Genomic DNA, 11421 nt, shown 5'->3' on the forward strand with positions numbered 1-11421 from the left:
GTGTGTGTGTGTGTGTGTGTGTGTGTGTGTGTGTGTGTGTGTGTGTGTGTGTGTGTATACACACTTATTTCTGCTACAAAGTGAGGACTACCATTTCTTTTAACCAACAAAGTGAGGTCATTTCTCCAAAATGAGGACATTTTCCCAGGTTTATTTTTTGCAGCTCTACTAGTTAGGTTTAGAGGTATGGTGTGAATTAAATTTTGATTAAGGTTATGAATAGATTAGTAATGGTTAGGAAAATGTCTGGGTTAGACATAAATGCAGCTTCAAATATGAATGGAAGTCAACAAAATGTGGTTGGTTAAGGACTAAGGTGAGAATTACGTTCAGGTTAGGTTTAGGGCCTGGTACGTATCTGGGAGGTGAGGTTTAGGGTCAGGACACCACATACACATATGTTTTTATTTTAGTTAACTAAAATTAGAACATGAATTGACTATATTTATTAAGTCTGGAATGTCTAGTTTCATAAACACACCTATAGACGTTTACAGATAATGTGTTATTCATTGAAACATCTAATATATTTGTACTACATACCAGGTGGTCCTGCTGAAATATAGGCTGGATTCTCTGACTCTGTGCCTTCCTTCTCTCCTTCAGTTTCCTTTGCACTTGTCTTCTCTCTCTCTGACTCTGAAATATTCTCTTCTTCACCACTTATACATGACTTTCCTCATCATCTTCACCTGTTGCACTTTCAGTGGGCTTCTTAACCTGTGACCCTCCTGGTCTCTATCTTCCTTTCTTTCTCAACTCTCAGTCTCTTCTTCCTTCTCACCCCTTGCTTTTTTGCAAAAAAAAAAAAATAATAATAAAAATAATAATAAGAATAATAAGAATAATAATAGTCAATATCTCCACTTTTAAATTTCTTTTTCATTTTGGTCTACAATGTGCAAGCATTGAGATAAAAAAAAAATAGCCCATTATTATCGTAGCAGCTTATTTACTTTTTTGATCTGACAAAACAAATGTAATATGTTTAATTGTGCCTCATTGCCATGATTTTGATCAAACAAAGGCATCAATGAAACTGCAGCCCCTAAAGTAAACCTGAAACCTTATATCAAAACTAACTACGGAAATATGCTGACGCTAAGTCACTGTTGTCATTACACCATGAACGTCGGACACTTTATCACAGGGGGGCCCAAGCGACTGGTCGCCCGGCAGCTGTTTCCCAGGTGCCCGCGCAGCGCAACCTTGCTGCTGAGCCTCTAGCGCCGGCTTTGAGCATTGCATCCCGGAGTGGCTGTTCTTGTTTGAAAGCTCTGCTTCTGCCCTACAAGTTGCACCATGTGTAAACCTAGCTAGCCCGCATTTTAGATGTAGATCAGGTGAACAGTCGGGAAAGAGACCTGAGCTGAAGTCAGAGCAGGATAAACAGGTATGCACAGCACGTAGACTAAAAACAGTCGTAGGTGGACAATGAGGGATTACAGGAACAAGTCTCTCAGAATGAGTCAGTTTGTTGATTTGAAAAGCAATATTTTTGTTCAAGAGAGCAGCAGAAGAAAGATCATGCCAGCATTCAGTCATCCGGGTCAGCTAACAATGTGCGTGTTCTCTTCTTTCTGGGTTTAACGTATTCTTGCAGAGGGCCTAAGTCTTAGATCCTTCAGAAATGATTGCACTTCTGTTTACACACAATCTATACACTTAAACATATTTTGTCCCAGTTAGTTCAAAAATCCTAAAACAATCCTACCATCACTGTATGTAAACCTTTCCCTCGCACGCCCTCACCATGTTAACAGCTCTGACAGCTCCTCTAAATATAGATGACTGACTACTGCATCATTTCATTTCACACAAGACTAAATAATATCTTCTAGATGTGACACATCTAAGCCTGCATTTCTTTACAACTCTCCACAAGCTGCTCTGTGAATCAAACTGGGACTGACTGGATCCTAAAATTTGATAAAAATAAAATAAAATAAATTAACATTTATTTAGCAGACCAGAGTACATGAACTACTGATTAACATGGATATAAGAAAGCTATCATAAAAAACCTGCAGAATTTCTTCTCTGTAATTTCCCTTTGGGATCAATAAAGTATTTGAATTGAATTGTTCTGCTGAAATACGAGACTGTCGAAGTCTTTAATAATAAATAAGCTTTAGTTTAATGGAAACAATGTCCAGTGGTTTGAAAATCAGAGGAGCCTACTAATAGTCCAGATCTACCAGTTAATTAAATTGTCCCTATTACTTGTAAACGAAATGTTTCTTTGAAAAGACCAATAGAAATATCAGTGAAATGCGAGTGAGTAGAAGGCCCTGTTTAGCCTTTCTGCTGCATTTTAGCTGTTCATTACACGACATTGGTCCTTGTTTTTTGAAATCCAAGATTGTTCTTGTGTCTTTGGCCCAATTACACAAGAATAATCTCTAGAAACACTAGTGGGTTTTTTTCTATGTTTATTGGGGGAATAAAAAAAATTAATAAAAACAAAAGAAGAAAAACAACAACAACAACAGCAACAACAACACACATTTACATGTATCCTCGGGCAGGGCTGCCATTTAGGAAATTGTGTATTTTTGTTCTGTCGCTTTAAAATGATTGGATTTTGACCCAAACTCTGCTGTGTGAGGGTGTTGTAAGATGTATGTGTTTTGTGAACGAGTGCAGAAAAGGAGGGGGCCAAAAACAAAACAAAAAATATATAATAAAATTTATGTTGTTCTGGTAACCCTGATGCTGAGCTCAGCTGCAGGCATCATGCAAACAGTGTCAGCACGTTTACAGTTACATTCAAACTGATGAATAAACTAACGTTCCTTCGGATCGTGGATGTTGTTGGTTTTGCTCCTACATGCTGAAAAAGGGTTGGAAACACAAAGAAACCTTCTGTTTCAGAGAGAATGAGGGCTGCTGTCGTGCACACAAATGGCTGAAACTCAGTTAAAAATAGCTCCTGTTTCACTCAACAAATTTTTTTTTTTTTTTAAAGATGTTCCGTAAACGGGGCAAGTTTAAACACTTACCGATGTTGAAGATTGACAGCTGGGACATCATTGGAACTTTATAAGCATTTCCATCGCCCCCGTTGAAGGGCCTCATCTTAGTGTTGTTGGGCTGGAAGCACGACCTCCACAAGCCTTTGAAGTAGATCGAGTTAATAGCAACCAGACGGGTCAGGGCTGAATCCAGCATGTCTGCTTTGATGAGGCTGGGGATGTGACCTGGAAATATACAAAACAGTAAATCAAAAGTTCTTTACAAAAACCATTTGTGTTCACAAGAAAAGAGGCAGGCACAACACATCATTAGATTAGCATTGCTATACTAATCAACAGCAGAAAAACAGAAAAATAAAAACTGTTGCTCTCTTAGTTTGTAATGTCATCAGTAAAACAAAACAGCCCACAGGTACTAAAATGAGGCCCTGATTAGAGGATGATTTCTGATGAGGATGCTGTAAGATTGAGCTGTGTGATTAGCAAACATTCACAGCAAAAGAAAGTGGCAAAAAAAAACCAAACTGTAATTCAGTACATTTGGCAGCACTGATGTCGACACAAACATAGTTGCATCCTGATGTTCATGATAAAAAAAGGGTTAGTAGCAAAAAAATCCTGAAATTTATCGTTCATCGAATTTCTCAAATGCAGACAAACTATTGACTGCAGCCACCTGTAAAAGTGCGCATGTCATTTCTGAGGTAGCAGCTTTCTTTGACACGCCACAGGGAGTACCCAAAATCTTCTATTCTACTTAGATTTAAAAAGTTTCAGTGTTGGCGACTCTGATCACCGTTGTCGTTGTTGTAAATGTTATGCTACGTTCACACCCAACGTGTTTTGAGCGTCCGAAACGCGCCCAATGCATCAAGTTGGACACGCTATGTTCAGACCGGGACAGAGACTAGATGTGCATCTGAATGGGAGCAGCGTCTTGTCTTTTTTCCGGTCTGTCTTTAATGGCGGATGAAATAGATTAAAGAAAATGGGTTTGCTTTATTTACTGAAAGCAAGCGAAAGTTTCCCTCACCAGATAATTAATTCACCAGATAATTTAGAGGCAGTTTGTTTGGTTACTTTCACCACTCCAGGAACTGCGAGCTGATGAACTATTTTTTCCCCCCCGAGTCCAGTTTAACACAGCATTCAGTTTAATGAGCTGCTGACCCACATCAGTGCTGATATCTCCAGCCAGAACAACAACTGCAATACGGTCAATTTCAGCTAAAAAGAGCTCCTGTCCATCTGTTTCAGGTTAGTGAGAAACATTCAGGAAACCATCACAGGGCTCTAGACTAACTTTTTGTACTGGTTGCACTGGTGCGCCTAACATTTTTTCTTAGGTGCACCAGCACAAAAGTTAGGTGCACCCAAATTTTCAACCACGTCGCATTTAACATCAGAGTTTTACAGGTTATTTTTTTTTAAATCACTGTTCATTAAGGCAACATTAACTCAAAAATAATTAATCTAGTAAACATGAAGTTCTTTATTTGAACCAGAATTGTAGACATTTAACTTACTGAAAAGTATTTGAAGTGATAAAATTCTAAGTGTAAATGTTTAAGGGCTGAACGTCTTATAAACATCTTAAACATTTCATGGTTAATTTTTTTTAGACACATGCCCCTCAGATGGACAACTATGGATCTTTGGCCTTGGATAAACCAGAATGATGAACAGAGAATAATGATAAGAGAAACATTACTGATATTTATTAAAAGGTTGTGCACATTTTTTAAAATAATAACACATAAAAGTCTGCAATTTCATAATTAGTTGAATCTTATTATCTTATATTATTTCACGTAAATATCTAATATGTCTAGTTTTATCCTCCTGAGACCCAGAAGAACATATTTCAGATACTTGGAATGTAACTGTGGTGAAGTCGATTAAATGCAAAAGCGGCCTGCCATACATGTGAACTTTCTCGTCCTGCTCAAATGATCTCCAGCTAACAAGGAAGAACTGTGTTTCAGACTCTGATCTGGGTTTAAAAAAACTACAGTTGTTCTGCTATGCGTGCGTGCGTGTTCGCACGCGCGTTTGTGTGTACTGATTTTTGCTCCATGGTGGGTACAATTATTGACCATTTTCCTGGTACACACAGCCTGGTGAGGCTAGGGTCAGGTGTGTAGTCTACCTGGGAGGTTATGGTTGGCTATACAATTGACGGGGAAATGAATGGAAACCAATGCAAAGTCCCCATGAGGACAGAACAACAAACGTGTGTGCGGGAGGTGTGGAGTGGAGCCCACGAGCAGAGCGCAGTGTTATTAGGAGAGATGAGACTGTCGGTGGGCGACCATTGATACTGTTGGATTGATTTGTTTTATGGAACATGATGAAAACTTTTACTTTCAGCGGGCGACCGCTCCCCCTCCCCCTCGGTCGCACCAGTGCGAACGGACATTTTTTTTTAGTCGCACTATTAGGAAATCAGGTCGCATTTGCGACCAAATTGGTCGCACTCTAGAGCCCTGCATCATGTGGAAAAATGAGTCTCTCTCATGACGTAGCTAAAACACAGTTGAAACTGCTGCTCTTCTGACTGTTCAGCTGCCTGATGAGTGTCATGCTTTTCCCCCCTGTAACTTTGTTTGTTGTATGAGTGTATGATGAGCAGAGAAAGCATCAGAGGAGGCAGGGAATGCCCATTTTCAAATGAACTCACACAGAAACTGTTACAGAAACTCTGAGGTAACTTCAGAATCACTGTATTTGTTTTTTCTTAATGAAGTTTTAGGATTTGTCAAGCCAGACTAAGGGAAAAAACCCAGCTCTGCTGAACTTGCTTCATAGTAAACCCCACATGTGAATCAGCATGAGCAATAAAACTGTTGCCAGAACAAGTCAAAACAAGATGCTTGTATTTCATTACAGACAAAAAATGACAAAACTTCACCTGAAGAATAGTTAAACATGAAGAACAACAACGATCCTTACCTTTGGTCTTATTTTTGACCCACTCGTTGATCTGATCAGCAGCTGCACCGGGGTCACTGAAGTCCAGGCTCCTGCTCTCACACTGAAAGTTGGCTTTGTTGATCGCCACAAACGCCTCTTCCATGGGGAAACCTTTCTGGCTGAACATGGCGTTGGTCATCAGCACCGTGTCCTGGTTTGATTTGGACACCAGAGTCTTGTGCAGCTTCCTCAACATCTTATAAGGCCCTGTGCACAACAACAAGGAAGTTCTCAATTCACACAAAGTAGAGTTTCTCCACCGCATGACTGCAGTGAATTCAGGTTTGTTTGTTTTTTAATTGTCAGGACCCCCGCACCTTTTTTCTTGTAATGCAGAGAGCTGACAATCTGCTTCCTGGTTTGTCCGTGGGCTCCAGGTAGCAGCATCCCAAGGATGGACGCCACCCCATGAGGTGAGAGAACAACATTGTCCAAGGGCTTCGAGCGGACAACTTGCTGAAACACCTGTATGCCAAGATCAGAACCCCGTTCACCGTACGATGGAGCTACAGACAGCACGTCCTTATGGACATACAGGATCACCAATATGTAAAATAAAACGATCTTCATTTTGATCCCCGTGGCACCCTGTGAAAAACAAAACAAAACAAAACAAAAAAAACAGCAGAACATCAGCCAGACTGAATGAGCTGAGAAGCATCTTAGTGGTTCATTCTGCTCCCCTGAGGAAATGTGTAATAAAACATTTACCACAGCAGAAGCTCCTAGAAAGTCTCTTCCAGGCGAGCTCATTCTGTGTTTGTTAATGGTTAATTCATATATACCCTTCATTGTCCTGTAGGCCGAAAAGCCACATCTTTTTCAGTACTGAAGAATCGGACTTTGCTGCCTAAACATTCATGAGCAGTCACTGTTTGATAAGATTGAATTAAATCTTTAGAACCATCTAACCACTTTGCCCCCACCCTACTCTACTCTAAAGACTGATTGTGATGTGAATGGTGAACGTCCTGAGCTTTCTTAGAGAAAAACCCAGATGGTTTTGTGGGCAAGCTAAGTAGCTTTCAGTTTTTATAAATTAAAGGCCCAGCGTATTCTTGAAGGAATGCAGACTTCTGAACTATGATCATTTTTTTGATGGGAAATAACAGTTATTGTCATATTAGCCAAACCCTGTAAACATATTGCACAATGTTGCATATTAGATACTACAAAACTATGTATTAGCTCAATATCTGTAAACTTCACTAAGTTGTTGTCACTTTGATGTTGACTACGGTTGGGTGGTAATGAAAAAAAATTAATCACGATTAATTGTGGTATTTATCCGATAACAATTAATAAGACCGGAAGAAGTCTCTTGGAGGAGAGACGAAATGTTTCACTAAAGAAGAACCCGTCCAGTGCACCTACTTATTTTTTTCCTTTTTGAATTAATATAACCATTAATCACCTGGAGTCCCTGGACGACAGCATGTCCTAGTCACATGACCAGTTTAAAATCACTCTAATGGGAAAGATTTGCTCTCCATAAGAATCTGTTCCAAACTGTGTCAAAACTACAGACTTCAGGCTTTACTTCAATTTTTAAATTGTGTTGATAGACCAAGTAAAACCAGAGTTATGATCAATAAATTACAGAACTTTTTTTTAAATGTCCGTTATATTTGAAGCGGAGAGGAGCATTGATCGGATTGACCAGGGAAATCTCCATCATATTAATCCTCAAGTGGCTAGCTAAATAAATAAATAAATAAATATCGATTTAAGTTTTTCTGACGATTAATTGCACAAGATTCGATTTTGCCCAACCCTCATGTTGACTGATTCATTAGCTGTGTTAGTCTTGAATTGACTCCAAAAGTTAATCAGATGCAGTCACAGATCCAATGATTACATTGTGAAAAATTTCATTTGAATCCACAGATTGGTTCATGTGGACATTTTGCTAACATATATACAGAATTTAATTCAACACTTAACACACAGGTTTTAGGCATATTGTATCATTTGTAGTGGTCAGAATGTGTGTTGGGGATCATGTAACAACAACAAGACTTTCTGCCATATCTTTATATGGGCTGAATTAAAGCTAAATGTGTTTGCTATAATTAGCTGTGGCAGCCATCTTGATTGGGACTCAGTTAATCAGCTGCAATTATGAAAATGATCTATTAGTTTCATTAGAATTTGTCTGGTGGTTTATAGGAGATATTTTACTAACAGAGTTGACAAAATGGCAAAGTTTCGAAACCAGATCTCTCACGATCCCTCCGTTCAGACTGTGTTGAGGACAAGTCTCAGGTAATTACACACCTGATTTTAGCTCAATACCTGTAAAAATAAGACATTCCTGTGTTTCCTAATGGTTGGCTGTGGCGGCCATCTTGAATTATAGCAGTAAAACATGCTCACTTTATAAAAGTTTCATTGAAATGCCATCTACTTGTTTACGAGATCTGCTAACACAGTAAAACGAGCCGAATAAAACAAAAAAAAAAAAAATAGGGTGTAACTATATCCACCCCCTCCTAAAACACAAACAGGATGGGGGTCTCATAAATAAAAACAATACGTGCAGCAACAAGCGCACTTTCTCTTGAAATAATGATAATTAATGTAGCTGTCATTTTCACTCATATAATCTGAAGTAAAACGGTTTATTAAAGCAAAGCTGTTTTACATTTCCACAGCTAATTAGAAGCGTAGACTAACCCGCCTAATTTGGGGAAATAAATGCTCGCAGAAATTTTGAGGAAAAAGCCTGAATTTTGTTTCCGCAAATTATGAAAAAAAAAAAAGGCTAATTATGATAGGCTCGGTGTTGTGTTTGAACCCAGTCACATAAACTCGGTCTCTAAGAAAATATAAAGTTAAACATTAAATGTCCGTAACCTTTCTCGAGGTGATGTTATTTCGACGTCTCGTGCAGGTGAAACTCCAACCTTTGCAGTCCGGGTTCACTTACGACGTCCGACCGCGAAGCGAAAGTTCGTCTTGTAACGTTGAAGATGAAGGAAAAAAAGCGAAGAAAAGAGGTTTTCCTGAAGACCTGCGAGCTTCTTCTGACTCCACCGTTGTTTCAAAGAGGAATTTATGGACTGAACCCCGCCTTCTAACCAAACAACCGAGGAGCACGTAGGATAGTGGCGTTCCTTCAACCATCAAACCCATTGCAGCCGCACAATATGTACTTCCGCTAGGTTTTTTCAAAGTAAAAGCCTGTTAAAAACCAAAGGTTTTATTTTTTTAAAAAAAGTTCAGTTTTATGTTTTGTTCAGTCTTCACTCATTTTTATCTACGAAAGATACACTTTTAAGAGTTTGCTTGATGTTTAATCAAAAATCTCTTGTAATTTTTTTAATTAGTTAAATGGATAGTCGTTTTGTCAACAACAGAAAGTGATGGGTGAGTTCAAAAGATACTACCTGTGTCACCTGTCAAAACATGTCAAAAAAACATACTTTCATACAACAAAACAGTTTCAATATTTCACCTAATATACAATTTTTTGGTATGCGTAGCTCACAACTAATGCTCAGTGATGGCCTGATATAAATCTATATGTTCCTATTTATTAAAATGTGAAACATAATAAATATTTGAAGTAAGAAACTGTATTTTTTTGGAAAAAATAAAGAATTTTTAAATTATTCAACAACAAATCTCAGAATGTTGGCATAGGTGAATCACATGGATGAGGAAAAACTGAGAAGACTTTAAATTTTCCATCAGCTACAGTTCAAGACTTAATAAAAAAAAATCAAGAATTTGGAGAAATTTCTGAGCACAAAGGACAAGACTGAAAGTCAATATTGAATGTCGGTGATCTTTGGTCCTTCAGGCAGATAAAAGAGGTTCTGGATATTACCACATTAATTCAGGAATACTTCCATAAATATCGTCTCACAGTTCATCGTGCTGTTTGTGAATGCTGGTCAAAACTCGATCATGCAAACAAGAAACCAAATGGGAACACCATTCAGAAAATAAACTATCTCCTCTGGACCAAAGCTCGTTTAAAATGAACAGAGGTAGAGATAAACACATTCCTGAGTCCAAATGCGTCATTCATACCTTCAGGCAGAGAAACACACCTGAGAAGTAGAGTGGGTACGACAACTGTTGAGTTCATCAACAGACATCACGTTTACCCTGACAAAGACTGCATTGTGATCTTTTATAATATCATCATTTACTTTCAGTATTGGCCTGTAGCTACTGTGGAGATTTTTAGAATCGGTGCTAGGAAATTGAACAAGATGGCAGCGTTCTTCAGGACACAAACATGGAATTTGACATGAAAATAATGTGAAACAAAAGGAGGTTTTCATGTCAATAAATTCATTTTTAGTGAATGAGCACAACAAATAAAGTGTATTTGTATTCTAATAATACCTTTTAGGGTATTATAATAGCCAGTTTCACACAATGTTTTTAAATTTCTAAAAGGAAAAAGAAGCAAACTGTGCAACATGACATCTGATATGAAAAGTTGTGGTCATTTGAAGCCAGAGGAGTTTATTATGAAGATTTAGTTGAGAAAAAAAATACCATTAGGTCTAAACATTTCCTGACTGAGACCAGGTTTCAGCTCAGTGGCGCGGCACAAATCCTCAGCTAACAAAACGTGGAGTCAGTTCTCTGTTGGAAAAACACTGCTTCTGTTCAAGAGCTGGAACATTTCACCACTAAAGGATGATTTTGCAGTCATAAAGCTTTATCGAAAGTCACTCATATTTCATCTGCTCTGAGACATAAAGTCTCTTAATTTCATTTTTATTTCAAAATGACTGTTCACATACAGTATTGTAAGGGCAAATAAGACTGATAACAGCATGACTCTGCATACTTTATGTAAAAAAATCATTCTGCTGAGAAAATGCACTCTTTCATAACGATTCCCCTCTGCACAAGTCAGTCAGGTTCTCAACTAGTTTTCACACAGAACAGAACATGAACAGATAAATTCAACTCAGACATTTAGTGAGTTATAAGTTTTCAGCCCTCAATGCCACCCCCCCCCTCAAAAAATAAAATAAAATAAAATTGGTGCCCCCTTTGGCCAAACAGTTTTATCTGTGTCCCAAGTTTTTGCTTGGCATGCGTTTGTAATTTCCTTCAATTGTTTAGGATTTGTAAAATCTCATGAGTATAAAAACAAATAATGTTTTGAGCAATAAGAAGTTAAAATATAACTACATATTTTTTACTTAAAATTACAAAGTTTAAAATCTAGTCCCTCTTCAAAAGACAACCAGCTTAAAACCAATGTCCTCAACATAGGTACAACGTAGGGTTTTAGGAGGTTATTTTTTAATATAAATATAAAATTATTAGATAACAAGCTTCAATAAGTTGAGCTGTGACTGTGCGATGTCTCGGTTTCAGATGGAGGACGGTTGGAAACTGGCGTGTATCGTAAGCCCACCCACACAGACCAATATTTGCGTTTTGACTCCCACCACCCACTGGAACACAGGTTAGGAGTGATCAGGACTCTGTACCACAG

At 38.2% G+C, this 11421-nt stretch overlaps 1 protein-coding gene across 2 annotated transcripts in view; it reads right to left on the reverse strand.

Moving 5' to 3' along the window:
* serpine2 (serpin peptidase inhibitor, clade E (nexin, plasminogen activator inhibitor type 1), member 2) overlaps nucleotides 1–9075 on the reverse strand; it is a 27009-nt gene extending 17934 nt beyond the window's left edge. The window contains exons 1-4 of one of the 2 annotated variants that reach the window (XM_014026425.1): nucleotides 8805–9075; nucleotides 6266–6536; nucleotides 5928–6155; nucleotides 3003–3200 (exon numbers count right to left, since the gene is read on the reverse strand). In XM_014026425.1, the coding sequence (XP_013881879.1) occupies nucleotides 3003–3200; nucleotides 5928–6155; nucleotides 6266–6518 (679 nt within the window). In that variant the 5' untranslated portion in view covers nucleotides 6519–6536; nucleotides 8805–9075. Of the gene's footprint in view, nucleotides 1–3002; nucleotides 3201–5927; nucleotides 6158–6265; nucleotides 6537–8804 lie in introns of those variants that run through there. The other variant, XM_014026426.1, reaches the window with a different exon arrangement.
* Between the last annotated feature and the right edge of the window lie 2346 nt (nucleotides 9076–11421).

This window comes from Austrofundulus limnaeus, unplaced genomic scaffold (genome assembly GCF_001266775.1).
Source record: "Austrofundulus limnaeus strain Quisiro unplaced genomic scaffold, Austrofundulus_limnaeus-1.0 Scaffold553, whole genome shotgun sequence".
In the NCBI taxonomy this organism is placed as follows: domain Eukaryota; kingdom Metazoa; phylum Chordata; class Actinopteri; order Cyprinodontiformes; family Rivulidae; genus Austrofundulus; species Austrofundulus limnaeus.